This window comes from Opisthocomus hoazin, chromosome 1 (genome assembly GCF_030867145.1).
Source record: "Opisthocomus hoazin isolate bOpiHoa1 chromosome 1, bOpiHoa1.hap1, whole genome shotgun sequence".
In the NCBI taxonomy this organism is placed as follows: Eukaryota; Metazoa; Chordata; class Aves; order Opisthocomiformes; family Opisthocomidae; genus Opisthocomus; species Opisthocomus hoazin.
The window spans coordinates 63,471,713-63,487,860 of record NC_134414.1 but is presented as its reverse complement, the minus strand read 5'-3'; the positions used below and the strand labels follow the sequence as shown (position 1 = coordinate 63,487,860).

At 36.7% G+C, this 16,148-nt stretch overlaps 1 protein-coding gene across 6 annotated transcripts in view; it reads left to right on the top strand.

Moving 5' to 3' along the window:
• Window positions 1-16,148, top strand: part of STK24 (serine/threonine kinase 24) — a 63,021-nt gene that overhangs the window by 23,721 nt on the left and 23,152 nt on the right. For 4 of the 6 annotated variants that reach the window (XM_075424071.1, XM_075424079.1, XM_075424099.1 and 1 more), the window contains exon 3: window positions 13,246-13,302. In XM_075424071.1, coding sequence (XP_075280186.1) covers window positions 13,246-13,302 — 57 coding nt within the window. Of the gene's footprint in view, window positions 1-3,237; window positions 3,376-4,450; window positions 4,529-13,245; window positions 13,303-16,148 lie in introns of those variants that run through there. The other 2 variants (XM_075424083.1, XM_075424090.1) reach the window with 2 other exon arrangements.

Here is a 16,148-nt window from a genome sequence, read left to right as displayed (position 1 = left end):
TGCCTCGCAACTGGCCGCTTCCTCAGCCTAGCCACAGGGGCTGTGTAAACTTTCAGTGAAGGGGTTCAGCTCACTGAGCAGGCAGGGGACTAACTGCCTTTTTTTCTTTTTTTCTCCCCCCCTCCTTTTTTTTTTTTTTTAAAGGATTGAGGGGATTGTACGCTGATGGTTCAGATTAGTCTAAAGTTCCCTGGGATCACACTGCCAAATCATTGTTTGTGAAACTTCTTCAATCAGCCAACAGTAACGCTGAAAAAAGCACATGTGTGGGTGTATGTTTCTTGTGCCTGGGTCTAGGTGGAGTAGTTCCATGGGTCGGGTCCCCATCTCGTTGCCCAAATAGCCTTCCTGGCACAAGGCTTTTCAGCTAGAATGTGACTAATGCCGCTATCAGATGGCTGCCAGTCTATTGATCTGATCTTCTCATGAACCTCTATAACATCTGGCATTTGATGGAAAACTTCTTTCTTTACATACCTCGGGCATAATCTTGTGCTCTTACACAGTTACTAGGTTTGTGTCATATCTTTAATGTGAACGTTAGGTAACTTTCTTTTACTTCAATATACTTCATCATTTATGCAGTTCTTTGGGTCAATTGAATTCTTCTCTGTCTTTGTATGGCCTGTATAAAGGTAGCTGTGTAAAAGCAAAAAAGTCACATTCTTTATATATATAAGAAAATATTATCTTATGGCATGTTAATAAGTATGTTAAAGTGGCTGAATGTAGAACTTTCCGAAATTGTTATTTTGAAAAAGTTGGTTAGACTCAAAAATACTGAACTTTAAAAGGAAAATTCCATGGTGAATAGGTTTACGTACTGTTATTAGTACGGTAATTAGTTCTAAAAAATCGCAGTTCTTGTATTCAAGAGCCAGTGTTTTCAACCAAATTCTTAAGGATCTTTCCATCTTTTTTTTTTTTTTTTGTTATACTACTAAATGTGTAAGCTGTTGCATAACAATTGGGATAAAAATCATTTGGAGGTACTGAGGCTTTCTCCCTCTCTGCTTTCTTCAACAGTTCCTTGAAACAGCAATTTGTAGGAAGGAAACAAAAACATAGGGGAGGAAGGCAGAATGGAAATGATGGATGTGAATAGAACGTGGTTTTAGTAGTAATTAGAGGTTGGGGGAGAGCTGTAAAGAGAAAAAGTGGAAAAGAATAAGGAGTTTGCAGAAAAATTATGTGTTTTGCAGGGATTGGAGTGATAAGCTTGGCAGAAGTCTGAATTGAAGATCCTGGGCAATTCTAGGGCTGATACATACAACTTCATCATTAGTAAGGGTTTTGAAGAAGGATTGGCCTATGAATATTCTGTACAAGAAGCAGTGGGATTTAATAGCAATATGAATACAAAAAGTGAAGGGGAAAGAGGAGTAAAGATTTACAGGCTGCAGAATGGGGATGCAAAAGACCTTGGAAGTTGTATACGCAGGTGCTTAAAAAAGGATTAAACTGATGGGTGGATTTGTGTGAAGAAGTAAATTTGAGTTGTACCTTTCGTTTTGAATTTAATTTGATGTAATGGGTAAACAGGAACAGATGTAAACATTAGAGCAGTTATTTTTTGAACAATAAAGGTGAAAGGGTTCTTGTGCCTCATGTTTTCTGCTGGAAGTTTGTTTCTGGTCTAGAGAGGGGGAGTAATTCATAAAACCGCTGAGTGTTATTGATGTGAACTACTCTAGTGAAATAGGTTTAAAATACATAGGTGCAAGTAGGGTGACATTTTGTTGAAGAAAAAATTGATCTCAGTGCTCATTGAATGCAAGGTTCATCTGTTAGTTCTGGTTTTATTGTAGTGCAGTTTATCTGGACAAATTAATTCTGTAAACTAATGCTGATTTGCTTCCAATTTCCCATTTTGGGACTTTGTACTGTTTATTAATAACCATTTGATGTATCTCTCAGTAAAATTCAGTTCCATATGGAGCTTTGATTATGGGTTACATTTTTGTGTTTCTTGCCTTCTCAGTGACTATCTGTAAGAGATGAGTAGATGAAATGTTGGGATTGTCATAGAACCATGTAAGTCCCTCATTAATCTTGGTGTACCTCTTTAAATGGACTTCTGGGAGAAGATCTGCCACAGATGGCAGTTAGGTTTTTTTTTTCCCCCATAAGGTAATAACTTGATAGGCATGGTTGTGCAGTAGTTATTTGCCTGGTGGACGGGGAGGAGTGGGATGACTATTGTCAGCCCCACTATGTAATAAAAAACACTTAAAAGGATAATGGTTGTAAGAGACAGGATTTTTTTTCACTCTTCAACCGCTGTTTTTTGAAGCCAGAAAAGGGAAAATGGCTGTAGGCTGGTGGGAAGAGTATGGACTTGTGTACACCTAGTATTCCAAAGAAGTGGTTGCCCACTTGCTTCTGCTTATAATATACTTTGGTAGAAGAGTTATAAACCAAGATTGCCCATTAGTTTGAAGCTGTGGGAAATCACGCGCTTAATATGACATGCCTAGGCTTGTGACAGCTGGGCTATAAAGATTCATTTCTGTGGTGGAAGGGCATGTGCCCAGGAAATGTGCCAAAGAGGCTGTGAATATGGACACTGTTAGAGATGACTCACTCTGAGGAAAACATGGAGCTCGTGGCTCTAGCATGTTGGCGTGCAAACACAAAAGTCTGCGAAATGTTCTGCAGAAGGAATCGTTTATCAGTATTGTGACAGAACTTTCATTGTTTGTTTGTTTTTTTCGTAGCAAGTGGCTCTGCAAGCTCTGTTGCAACTAGCTTATGGCAAAAAGAATGCATTTAAGGTTAATTGTGTACTGCTGTGGCAATTGCAAGAAGTGATTGTTGAAGAGTGACTTCTGCATTAGACTGTAGAAGACTCTGACTAGTATGTATATCTAGAATGAAAATGTGGTGTTTTTTCTTCACATCTGAAGAAGGCAGGAATTTCAGAGTGCTGGAAAATGATTCCAGAGGCAAATAGCGCTTTTTTTTTTTTTATACATATATACATGTATAAAATACTGTATACTGAGGTGGTTCTGCTTAGTCTGAAAAATCATGTTGCGTGTGTTTTTCATGGAGTTTGTAGTGTCCAAACTGGAATGAACAGTTCTTCTCTTTCCTTAGTCTCTGTTCTGCATTGGCTACCCAGCAGATGCATTTTGTTTTTTCCTTTGTGGTTGAACATGTTAGATGGCTGACAAACCTTGATTAAAGGACATAAATGCGCCACATGCAAAACCACAATGATTTCTTTGATTGCAGGGACCTTTTGGCCAGCTTGCAGTAAGGACTTGTGTTTAGAAGAGAACCTTTGGGCTCATCTGTATCTCCCTCCCCTCAAAGGGATGGCAGCCCGAGGACAGCTAGCATTCATCCTGACGCCAAGAGACTTCAAAGGAGGTAAGCGCCTCAGAAATGCTCCCCAGACAAAATACTTCTCATCAGTCCTGCACCCCAGTGTGGTAATACTCTTCAGTACAGCGTTACCATCTCCTACAGGTTTCTGTTCATGACTCTTTCATGAAAATTTTTTGAGATTTCTGTGAGGCCTTGTAAGCTGGTTGCAGCAGCCCCCTTAAGATTCAGAGATGTCCATTGCTGTCAGTAATCCTTGTCCATTTGTCCCCAGTGTGAGAGAAAGACATTTTATACTTCTTGGGTTTGTACTTAGGCATATGCACCCCTCCTTCCCTTATTTTGTTTTTCATATTTTGAATGAGGTTCAAACTTGAGCTTTTCTCAATTCAGAATCCTGAAGGATAAAGTCCGGGGGGGGGAGGGGGTGTGTGTGTGTGTGACCCAAACCCGGCTTGCTCCACACAGTTTTAAAAGGCTTTTTTTTTTTTTAAAAAAAAAAAAAACAACCAATGGATCTCTGAATGATTCCTTAATATCCAGATGATTTCCATGTAATTCTTTGTGTGTTTGAATTTCTAGTGAGTATTATCCCAGAAAAGTTCTGTGGCAACAAATTATTGCATTTCATTTTCCTGGAGGGAAATATGTCCTTAGGATTTTTTTTCTTGTTAGAGATGCCACATAGATGCAACACTGCTGTTTGTCTTCCAAATGCCTATGGAACAATTATTTAGTAGAAGGAGCAAATTAAAATAAACAGATGTTTACCTTGACTTCAGAAATTTAAACACAAAGATACCATGTTAGCTTTTTCATTTATTTTAATTTTTTTCTAAAAGCAGACTTTTCAGGGATGATTTCCACCCACCTTCCCCACCCACCTTCCGCACACTTGTACAAATACTCAGCTATAGATCTTGCCTTTCTTGCTCTTATGCCAGTAAACGTAAAACGAAACCCATGAAGAATATGACTGGAATCATAAGAAAGGACTTTCTCTTTTCTTTTTGTTTGGTGCTTTTTTGTTTGGTTGGTTTTTTTTAATGGAATATTGGAGAGTGTAGTAGACCATTAGTAAATCAGTTATATGTTTTCTGAACAGATTTTTTTTTTTCTAAGGGTGTGGATTTGGAGAACATAATCGACACTCAGACCATTTAAGCTATATCTGTTACCAAGTCCTGTATGACTGCAGGTACCCTGTTTAACAACTTTTGCATTGTTTTTTCATTTATGATGAGAATATATTATTTAGCTATCAGGTTGACTTCTTTAAACCTAATTAAGAGCTTTCTGACTATGTAAAGTACTTCTAATAACTGCCATCTAGCTAGCCTTCTTAGTAGGCTCTACCATATAAATACAAAGGTTCTGTAGATTGTAATTTAAGTATGTTGAGGTAGTAAAGAAGTGGATCATCCGATAAAATAATATGCTACCTAAGTCTACACTTACATAGCTTTGGAAGAGATTTACCTATGGAGATTGTGAACAACTTGGAGATCCTCCAGACTTAAAACGTTTGCAGGTCCTGGCTATGTTGATAGATTAGATCAGCTGTGATTTTGCTTAACTGTGTTCAGATGTTTAGTGGTTGGCGGTGGTTTTTCTGGGCTTGGGTGTATTTTGTTTGTTTATTTTTTCCAAATGCTGAGATTTCTTTTATACTAGTCAGCTTCCTTAGTTGCAATGGAAAATTTTCTTTTGTAATCTTCTACACTTCATATATTGTATGTTGTTCAGCTGTAGGAGTTTGGGTTTTTTTTATTCTTAATATATAGTCTTTCCACAATGTGTTATTTCTGTATCGCTTCCTCTGGTGTCCAAAGAGGCAAAACAAATATTCAAATTCAAAGGAGGAAACTTTCAGAAGACTGCAAATCTTTTTTCTGGGAGTTACTCTAACACTTCTTTTTTTATCTCTACAAGGTATTACTGAATGTACCCAAATGAGCAGTAGGAAGCTGCGGCATGTATAAATCTTACCAGGTTCATTCTGTTCCTGTAAGACAAGCTGAATCACAAATAGAGTTTGTTTTTATTAATGGGTTGCACTCCCCTGTGAGTAGATGAAAAAGAAACAAAGCACCTTTTATTTTCTTCATTTGAGTGGCCTTTTAGTGTCGGTGAGAGTGGAGGTGTTTGTTTTGTTTTGCTGGATAAATTTGGCCTTATGCCTACTTCTCTAGGAATTCAGGAAGAAAGAGTAGAAAGAGGGCTGAGAATTGCTAGAGTTCTTTCTAGTCTAAAATAAAATATCTGTGGATGGACACCTATTCTGGTAAAATGAGACCTTGTAATAGGTGGAAAGTGTTATATTACTTGGAGGCTCTGGAATTAATGAAATACGGAATTCCTCTCGAAGATAGATCTAGTTACTGCTTCATCATGTTTTCCTGGAGGGAACTGATGTTCAAAGCAACATTCTTCCTCTTTGGAGCCTCTCAAATTTATAGTAAAATTCAGTCATTCATTTAAGAAACAAAATCCATTTTAACTTTTCTCTTTAATAGTATACCAGATGATCTACTTTGGCATGGCTAGATTTTTGCTCCTCTTATATTCCAAAACCCCAAAGCAGGCTATCAATTTCCAAGGTTAAAGATGGTGAATTCACTGCAGCTGTTGGTGTTTCAGTTAGGTTTCACCTTTCCAAGAACCCTGGACTGTACTTCAAGACTCTGCTCTGAAACATGGACCATTAATTAGGACAGGATGAGGGGTGGGGAAGGGGGAGGGAGAGGTTGATTTATCCAGAGGATATCTTTGGTGGCTAAGGCAACCTGGGCATCTTTAGCCTTGTTTTCTCATAAAGTAGTTTCTCTTGTTCTTCAAAACCAACAGTTGTCTTTCCATGCCATCTGACTTTCAGATGCTGTGAAACAAGTGTCTTTGGGAAATACCGCAGTTTGTTTTTGTTTAATGAAATCTATAATGACATAAAGAATTAGCTTCCCCCTTTATAAAATAATACACCAATCTATACAAGCCTGTGTTGTAGTAGTAGGTGGAAATAGCAGATGAATAGATTATCAAAAAAAAGTTCAAGTGAAGGATTAACTGCATGATGGAACTCAGTATGCTTCCTAGGAAGTGTTGGAATGATGGTGGCATTCTTTATTCCTTGTAACGAGGCTGGAGAACTTTTTGTTCATCAGATATGGAAGAAAAATAGTACTTACTGAGTTTGTCTTTAAGAACAAACTATACTGTCTTAGAAAGGTGGTGTGGATTGGCACGGAAATATTTTTTTATTAATATTATTACTCCTGACTTTCTCTTCTGTGGAGACAGTTTCAGAAGCTTGTAAAAACATTATAGCCTTTCTTGATAGCTGTTTAACAGTCATAGGACCTGAGATAGGGAGTGGTAGAATCAGTTTGTCTATTTTCAATGGAAAGGGCTTGATTATTTACACTAACAGAATTGCGTACCCATGGTGTTCAGATTTTGGAGAAACTGCAGTGTAAATAACTTTCTTTTGCAAACAATAATTCCATCCTTTGTGAGATCCCTTCTGTCTGTCAAAAGAGTTATTATATGACCTTGAGCAATCCAGCTGGCATCTGAGTAGGCTGTTTGAAGTTCAAGGGTGCATTGCTTATCTTCTTTGTCCAAGGATCGTGTACTGGAGAGAATGGAATGAAAGCAGATAGTGGTATGCTGTTCGTTCTGCACTGTTAACATATGGCAGCACTCAGTCTAGTTCTGATCAGATTACAACTGAACCATAATATAAATAGGTAATATAATTAGTGAAGAAATGACAAGAATTGAGGCCATAAGGTAGAGCTGTATGTAGTCCTTGCCAAAACCATGCATTTGCTGAATAACAGTAGTAGCCATCTTGTACTGTTAAAGAACTCAGATTTGGCGAATGGTATCTGTTCTAGTACTAACCTGTGGGTCTAGAAATTGAACAGTCAACTAACAACTGGAAAGTTTGCAAATCCTGATGAGTTTCAAGTATCTAATGGCAATACATCAATTTGTAGGTGCCTGCTCTCTAAAGCCTAAAATAATAGTTTTCTTGTAGATGTGTTCTTTTTTTTATGAAAGGATAAGCTCCAGGGAAAGGGCGTTTAAGATGTTTTGGAGGTCTTGATACTTCTTGATGCATGTTTTCAGATTTGAGACAGCTGGCAACATTTCGTGTTGTTGTGGAGAGGTTTGAGCTTGTCTAAGAGGAACAAGAACCACAGATACATAAATGCCATTTCTTGTCACTGCCTCAATGCATCATTCATGGCATTGTAGAAAACTTAATTATTTCTGATTGATGTGTATTTTATCTCTGCGTATAAGCTCACAGATGTCCATTTGAGTTAATAAATAATGAGAACTCAAATGCCAGGGTGTGCCTGTTCTCCATCCTGTATAAGAAGGCAGTGACTGCTGTTGTGACTTGGTGTTGAAAGGAGATGGTGAATGAATAAAATGGTGCCTGAAGCTGAACTTGATGATTGTGAGGAAAGGAAAGCGTTTTCAAGAATTTGGGTATACAAGCGATTGTATTTGTTAAGATGTATTTCTCTTTGGTTAATGTTTTTTTCCTCTTTTTATGAAGGGTGTCAGAGTGATAAATGTTTTCAGATACATTTTAAACAGATAGCTTTGTGCTTCTGTCTTCGGTGGGTTGCACAGCTTCTTGTGGGACCGGACCTTCTTTGCTGGGGGGTGGTGAGAGAGCATCTTTGGCATTATGTGATTCTGCCACCTGGTGGCTTTGTCGAGCAGCGTGGGCTTCAGGTGCATAGTTAAAAGCACAAGTGTGAAGAAATCCTGAAAAACAAATCCCCTTCCTTCCAAAACAGGGAAGCAGTGGGCAAGGTTGCTTAAAGCAGGTGTAGAAAACAAGTTCTATGGTCTCTGCCTCATGTTTTTTGAAGTCAGGCATCTATGAATCAGTGTGCAAGTGTTTGAGAAGCTTCTGGTTGCTACAGCAGTGAAACTTCCCTGGGTGTTTTTATATATGAAGTTAACAGAGGACAAATCTCCATGAGGAGTAGTAACAACCTGCAGCAGGGATGCAACTTAGAGAGGTTATCCTGTTGCATGCATTGTGTATCTCAAGGTTCTTTTAGTCTGGTTTCTCATGCTGGAGAAGCAGTACGCACATTAATATTAAATTTATACCAGTATTGAAATATAAGTTTCTCTTTCTGGCCCATATTACTTTGGCTTATATACCAGTTAAACTGAAATTTTTATTGAACAAAATATCACACATCACATTGTGCAACGCATATCAGTTTTGGAACTAGTTGGTTCTTTTCAGATTAGTTGACGTTCTGTCCAAGATATTCTATTTCTGTTTTTCAGTACTGTAGGTTTTTCTACTAATCCAGTGATGGTAAAACCTTTAGTATATAGATCAACTTAAGCTAGTTGTTATTTTGGCTAGCAAATCTGTTGTGTTATTTCAGTCAAGTATGTAATTTCTAGCTTGTGATTAAGTGCTTGAAAATACAGATTCTGAGTGGAATTTGGAGATGGCTTGTCTCCAGAACTAAACAAACCTTTCATACATATTTGTAAATAGACTCTATCCTGCTGCTAATTGTGTACCATAAATTTAAGGTAGGCAGTACCCTCTCTTGCTCTAAATTTAAGGTGGGAAATTCTTTTTCTCACAATAGATGGGGGTATTTTATGTCACTTAGAAACAAACACGTGCTCACTATTGTACTACAGTTTTCAAATTGCATTAGTTGACTTCCTTGATTTAAAACTTTTAGTTACATTCTAAATTACTGTACAGGTCATTTGGTGCTCTTACTTCCAAGTGCTTCTAGTCTAGTCCCTTTGTGGCTCGATATTATGTTTTCCTCTGCAACCTCTCCTTCCCTCAAGAAAAGTGCTTTAGAGACATTTTCATCAGTACATACTGTGGCTTGATTGCTCTAGGTCAATCTCTCCCTTATCATACCACAGTGCTAAGAAACGTTATGTTCTTCATGTTTAAAAAAAAAAAAAAACCACAAAAAACCCCACCCAAAACCAAACCACAAAGCATCTCTAAAGATGAGCCTCTCCATGTTTATTCAGATGTTTTATTAACTCCGTAAGGACTTATAAACAAACATTTTATTCTTGATTACTTATTTCTGTCTGTCTTCTATACTCCTCTGATTTCAGTTAAAAATGTACATCTGAGACTCTAGAGCAGTTTTTTGGTGGATGGCCTTTTTTTTTGGTGTATAGTCCTTGATTTTTAGAAATTAGGAGAAGTTCTTTATCTGCTGTAACTGCACTTATTTTACAAATACTTTCATGGTAGAACAGTGACCTAATGGATAATACTTCATTAGAGGTAAAGCTGCTGTTATAATGTTTTTGTGTGGTTCCACAGTTAAAATCAGAAGTCAGACCTCAAGAAGAGCAAAGTAGTTTGGACAAGGTTTACAGAAACTCTGCTTTTCTGTTAACAGAGCTTCTTTTAGATTCCAAGGCTGTTCTCTTCCTCAGTTTCATGGCATCAGAGGAAAACCTCTTATTGCTGCTGTGAAACAGGAAATGTTCTATGTGCCCTCATTAATGTGCTCATCTATGTTTATAGAGAAATAATAATCCTAAATTTGGATTGATGACTCATCATGGCTTCACTGTATTTGGAAGAAAATTCAATGCGATGTTGTGACTGATGCTTAAAAGAAGAAAACTGATCTTATTTCAGATCTTAAAACGGAGCACTGAATGTTGCTAGTCTGAGTATAGAAGCATAGTATCGTCTTGAAAATGTAAGTGATTATGTGTAATATGTAATTAGTAATCTAGGCTATGGAAGAAAATTTAGTGGTTTTGGTATTAGGTTTGAGAGGAAAAGTGGGGAATGTATACAGAAGAATGTGAGAAGTACAAAAAAGGTTTTGGGCAACTTTAAAAAGGAAAGCAACAGTAGGTGTCAGGAAATGTGAAGCATGCCAGAGATACTCGTAAAGGAAGCAAAGAGGGAGACATGCTGCTCTGGTGATGCCAAAGTCAGTTGATAGTAGTGCTCTACTTGCCTTGTGCTGTTGTTATAAGGCATGAAGTTACTGGCTCTAAGGTAGAATATGTATTAAGCAATTCATTAAAACTATCTCACCAAAATCATTTCTTTGCATTTTCTTATTAAGTAATGTATGCAGACTTTAAATAAGAAAGCTGAAAAAAATTTCCAGCAAGAGTTAGTTAAAGGTGATAATAAGATTCACTAGAATAGTAGTTACATCTGTTCAGATACTTCATATGAATGATGAAAACTTAAAAAAAAACCCCAAAGCATCCATGAAGTTGAGTAATATTTCTGTGGGAAGGGGAAGGGGGAACCACAGGAATTAAAAACCACTTCAAATCTAGGGCTACTGATACAAAGATGCTGTAATTGTAATAGACTGCTATTGCTTAGTTTCACACTGGGATACAGATACAATTATGTGTGTGTTCCCGAACCGCACTTACATACTTCACTTGTTTTAAAATGTAGTATTACTGAGTTTACTGGATCACTGGCTTTTATATTGTAAATTCAGACATGTGGCCCCAAGCAGCTGATGATGAATGTTTCAGGAGCAAAGACTGAGCAAAACAGGAAAAGAGTTGAAAAGGATAAATCATGATTTAAAGACTATGAATTTTGTAGTTTGTAGTTGTATAACTGTGTTATATGATTGTGTAATTATGTAATTAAAATTATATTCTTAAAGGGATTTTTTTAGGTATTTTCTGCTATCTCTAATTTCTAATTTTCAGCTGGAAATTTGGTAGCTAGTTTTATGGAGAATTTATCTTTTGGGAAAGCGTATCTTATTTCAAGTTGTTACCTCTTTAAATCCACAAGGTAATCAAGATTAGAGAAAGATTAGTAGAATCAAGATTAGTAGAAAAGGGAAGATGCATCTTTTACTGACTTGGTGTTTTTTGTTTGTTTATTCATTTGTTTGTTTTTCTTTTTTATTTTTGGGAGGATCAAGGGGTTCATTTGCCCTACCTTGTTCTTTCCCACCCAGCCATTTCCATTGAAATAATAAGGTGTGATACAGTTGACATGTTTGTGTTTAAATTACTATTAAAATTAGATGTAAATTTTGCAGGCACACAAAAGTTGGGTATTTAGGGAATTTCATGCAACTTTAAAAGACATGTATCAGGCTGAAGCAAAACATGTATGTAAAATTTTGATCGAGTTTAGGAAGATTTTGAGGATGAAATGACTTACTGTATGACAGGTCTCAGAAGCGTGCTTGTTCTGGAACTGTTAGGACCTGGCACCTTGAAGGGACAGGCAAAATCTGAGAAACTCTTAGCAGCAAAATACGTATTTCAGTACTATAAGGGATTCTCTCAGCATGAGCAACAATTCTTAGAATATCTGTGGTGTTTGCAGAAAGTAAGCGTTATCAAAATGCTGTATGTAGATACTACAATAGATTATATCTATATATAGATTATATAGATGTGTATTCAGAGTCTTACCTGCCCTGGCTCTGAGCTCTTATTTTTACATTGTTTTATTTTGCAGGTCAAGGTAAATGAATTTTGTTGCTATTTATGTGCTTCTTGCTCTGAGAGACCCCTACATTTTTGTTCTAGAAGTCTTGTGAATGTTTGGTACATAGAGTTAAAACTAACAAACCATAATAAACAAACCCCACCATATGTTCCATGCAGCAATTTAATTTTAATATCTATCTGGTAGATTTATGGCCTTGCTTCAAAATGTGTTTCAAGGCTGGTGCTGCAGGGAAAAGGTGGACTAACTCCTTCTCTTAGTGTATTTGGTAATAAGATGCGGCAAGCTGTGAAGAGAAATATTTGGGTCCAGTCTCTTTCTTAGCATAGTGTATTTTATATTTTGTGTTAAACATTCCTTCAATGTGTATCGAACTTTCCCTTGAGAATATAGTAGCTTGATTGTTGCTGTTGTTAGCTTTTATTTTACTAGCTAAAGCTGGTATACAATATGTTGGATGCATAAGCATTAGTGGAGAAAATTTACTGGTATTCTTCCCTAGGCCAAAGGCAGATGACTGTTCGAGAAGATGAAAGAACGCAGAGATGCAAAGAATGAATTTTAAATTAAATTCAACCTAGACAGGAGTCAGGCTTATTAGAGAAAATATTTTGGAGTATCTGTACAAATAAAGATAATTACATAAAATATATTCCGCTTCCTTAGAAAAAATGTCTTCATTTTATTGATGTAACTTATTACTTGATATTCTGAATGTCTATAATTGGAGTTGTGAAATGTAAGTTTATTCTCCTCCATTTTCATTGTGTGGCCTGTCTGTCTCTTTCTTGTCTCGGAAGACACTTTTTAAAAATATACTAAGGAGTGTGATAAGAACAAGTAGATAGCTGGCTTTTGGGAGTTAATGTGATGGTGAACTTGGGCTCAGAATACTTGTCCAGTTCTAGTCACCATAGAGGCAAGAGGCTTCCTTCTGCTACTTGACTCTATGGTAGGGACTAAAGAGAAGATTATTCTTCCCTGGATACTGTCTGTATTCTAGTAGCACTGGTATCAGTACAAAAAAGAGGTACTGTGAAATGAGCTTGGGTGTGACGTTAAGAGTATGCATCCATTATTTGCATGTAATGAACTTCTAATGTCTGTCCTCTTAGCCACTGGTAAATTTGAAGTAGCTTTGCCCATGTTAATTTAGAGGAACAGAGTTAAACTTTCTTGAGCATACACAATTGTGTAAATAGCTTGTGACACACTAAATGAATTCCTTATCAGATGGGACTGAAAATAATACGTCTTAAAGAATAATCCAAAGATATTTTGAAGGAATAGCTAAACATTAGTGGTGTTTCAAGAATGTAGATTGTTTCTTCCGCAAAAAGAATGGAACAAGTCCCATTAACTTAACTGATATGTTTTTTTAAACTTAATAAATTCTTGTTGTTGTTTTTGTTTTGCAGGATACAAAATTATGGATAATAATGGAATATCTGGGTGGAGGCTCTGCCCTTGATCTAGTAAGTAAATTATGTATGATTTTTGTTATTATACCTCACATAATTATTTTCCCATCTAATAATTCTGGAAACTGTAATATGTCATTTGGCTATGACAATGTTTGCTTCCAGTAAAGAAAAAAAGTATTTGTCAATGCCAGGAAAATGTTATTTTCCATGAGGCAGGAGTGATTATTTGTATAGATGGAAGGGAACTAAGCAACATAATATTGGAAGCAGGATATAAACTTGGAATGCTAATCTTCAGTCAGCCAAAGAGCACTAGTGGCTGAAAACAGTTTTTTCTGTCTCTTCACTCTGCCACCACAACTCCTCCTAGTGTATACATTTTAATGTATCTTCCCCCCACTGCCCACAAACAAACAAAAGTTTCCCTGTTTGAAGTCTCACTGAAGTCTAAATAGGCAGAAACAGAATTTAGACTGATATTAAAAAACATATTTCAAAGAAATAGGAGGATCTGTGGACTCCCTCGAGGGTAGAGAGGCCTTGCAGAGAGATCTGAATAGGCTAGAGAGCTGGGACATCATCAGCCATGTGAAATTTAACAAGAGCAAGTGCTGCATTCTGCACCTGGGACAGAGTAGCCAGTTTTGAATCATAATTCAAATTTTTTAGTGCAGATTATGTTTTCAATGACTGGATGCTGTCCATTCACTTTAGGTATTAAAACAAACACCCCCAACTCCCCCCCCCCCCCCCCCAAAATCCCAAACAAAATCACACACCCATCTTATCTTGATTGTGGATTTTAAAAATACTATTATAGAAATAAAAATGAATGGTTTAAGTATCTGAAAATTGTGATGCCAATTGAGATGTAATGTCTCTGTAGTGTAGTTTGCTATTCTCATCTAGGGCAACTAATGAATTATTCAGGAAGGAGCAAAAAGAAAAAGGCCATTGTAGAGTGATTCTGCTGGTGGCATCCAGAAGACAGGAGGGGGTAGTAAATGTGGACTTCCTGTGCTGTCACATTTTAATTGTAATTACCTTTTGGAACCCATTTATACCTTTAGTTTCCACATCATGTTAGGAGTTCTGTGGTTGTGTAGAAATTGATAATGTTCCCCATAAAGATATGCTGAAAAAAAGTTTATTTATTGTTGCGATAGGTTTTTCCTGATGGAGGAGCAATTAGAAACTGGGTTGGCTTTTATAAATTAATTTCTAATTTCTTTGTGCTTCAAAAAGGTATAAAAGAGCAGAAAGGAAACAAGTGTTACCATATTTTCTTGTCTTTTTCTTTTTAAATCACACACATTTCACTTGCGTGATGACCACGTTTATTCCCTATGTTTGTCGCCTAGAAATAGCGCAGAGTCTTTGATCATATCCTAAAATGTTGAAGAAATTGCGCCGCAGAACTAAAGTCGTCATGTCAGTCTATGTTAAGCATCTTGTGTGTGCTTCATTCATTTTCAGTTTATGTTCTGCTACATGTTTTCCTAGTTCTAACATGCACATTATGGTTCTCAACTGGAATGTGGTAGGAGAACTGGCACACTTTATCATGTTTATGTACTCGAGGCAAGACTGACTAGGAACCTTGAATTCCATGTCTGAGGTGTATACATGTCATGTTAGCCTGGTATTTCTGTACTTGAACATGCACTAGTTTTTTTGAAAATCATGCCTCACAAGAGAAAGTACATTTAATGCAATGACATGTACATTGTTTTTCAGCTTTGAGTATAATTCAGGTTTATGGCTGAGGTTCAAGCACTCATATTCTCAGCGTTAATGTCTTTTTGCTAACTTCCTCTTCACTAAGGTGAGCTAACATCTGTCAAAAGAGGTTTTCCCCATTAGATGTGCTGTATCATGTTGCCAAGTCTTGAACTGGCACTTGCAGCCTTGAGAATGTCTTAGTGGGTTTCAGGGAGTGGCAATGTCATGTATATTATCAAAGAAAAGCAAAAAAAGATTGTAAGTAAAGCTACAAAGGTAAAACAAACATGTCTGCATTATATGAAATCTTCTGTTCCTGCCTATTAGCTGAGGATTTTGAGGGATGTAATATTTTAATTTTTATCTGAAAATTTTTATTTGAAATGCTTTTCCAACAGAGTGAAGCTTTAGATAACTCTTTGATTGTGTTTCACTGACTGCTATTGTGGAATAAACTAGAATACTGGAATATTTCAAATACTAATTCTTGTCCACAAAATTTCAGTCTCTCTCTCAATGCCCTTATTGGTTAAGAAGCCTCTCTGGCTAGTGACCTTTCCTCTGTCCCTTTAGAGTTAGTGGCATACTCATTTTCAGAATTTGTATCAGTTGTAGAGAACTCTTAGATCTTCTACCACTGCTTTTTCTTCTCGTAAGAATTAAATTGCTTGGAACCTTTAATTGTAACAATTTGCAGATTTATACCTTCAGTTTTGTATGAAAAATTTAACTTTTTTTTAGTGTGCAATGCTCTGTCAGCCTAGCAGTTTGAGTTGTGTTTTAGAGAGCATGACAAAATTCCTTGAAGTATATGGTAATAGGGTACATGATTGATGTGGTACCTTACATGCCTTAGCTTCTTTCTCAGACTTTGAGATTTGGGTCCACATAGGGCCTTTAGAGTTGCACGTCTAAGTTCAGTGTAGTGTTAATAATCAGATTACAGTGTAGATGCTTTTCAAACGCAGTGTATGTATCTATGACCTGACCACAAAACAATAACTTGAAACTGTGTCATTATGGAGCCTTTAACAAACTTCAAAAATTGTTTTACATAGATGAAGTAATTCTTTGCCTGTTGTTCATAAGGCCCACTTAGTTTAGAACTATGTATTTATGTATTTTTTTAAAGAATACTCTGGGTTGTATCTCATAAAGTTAGCAAATTGGAAATT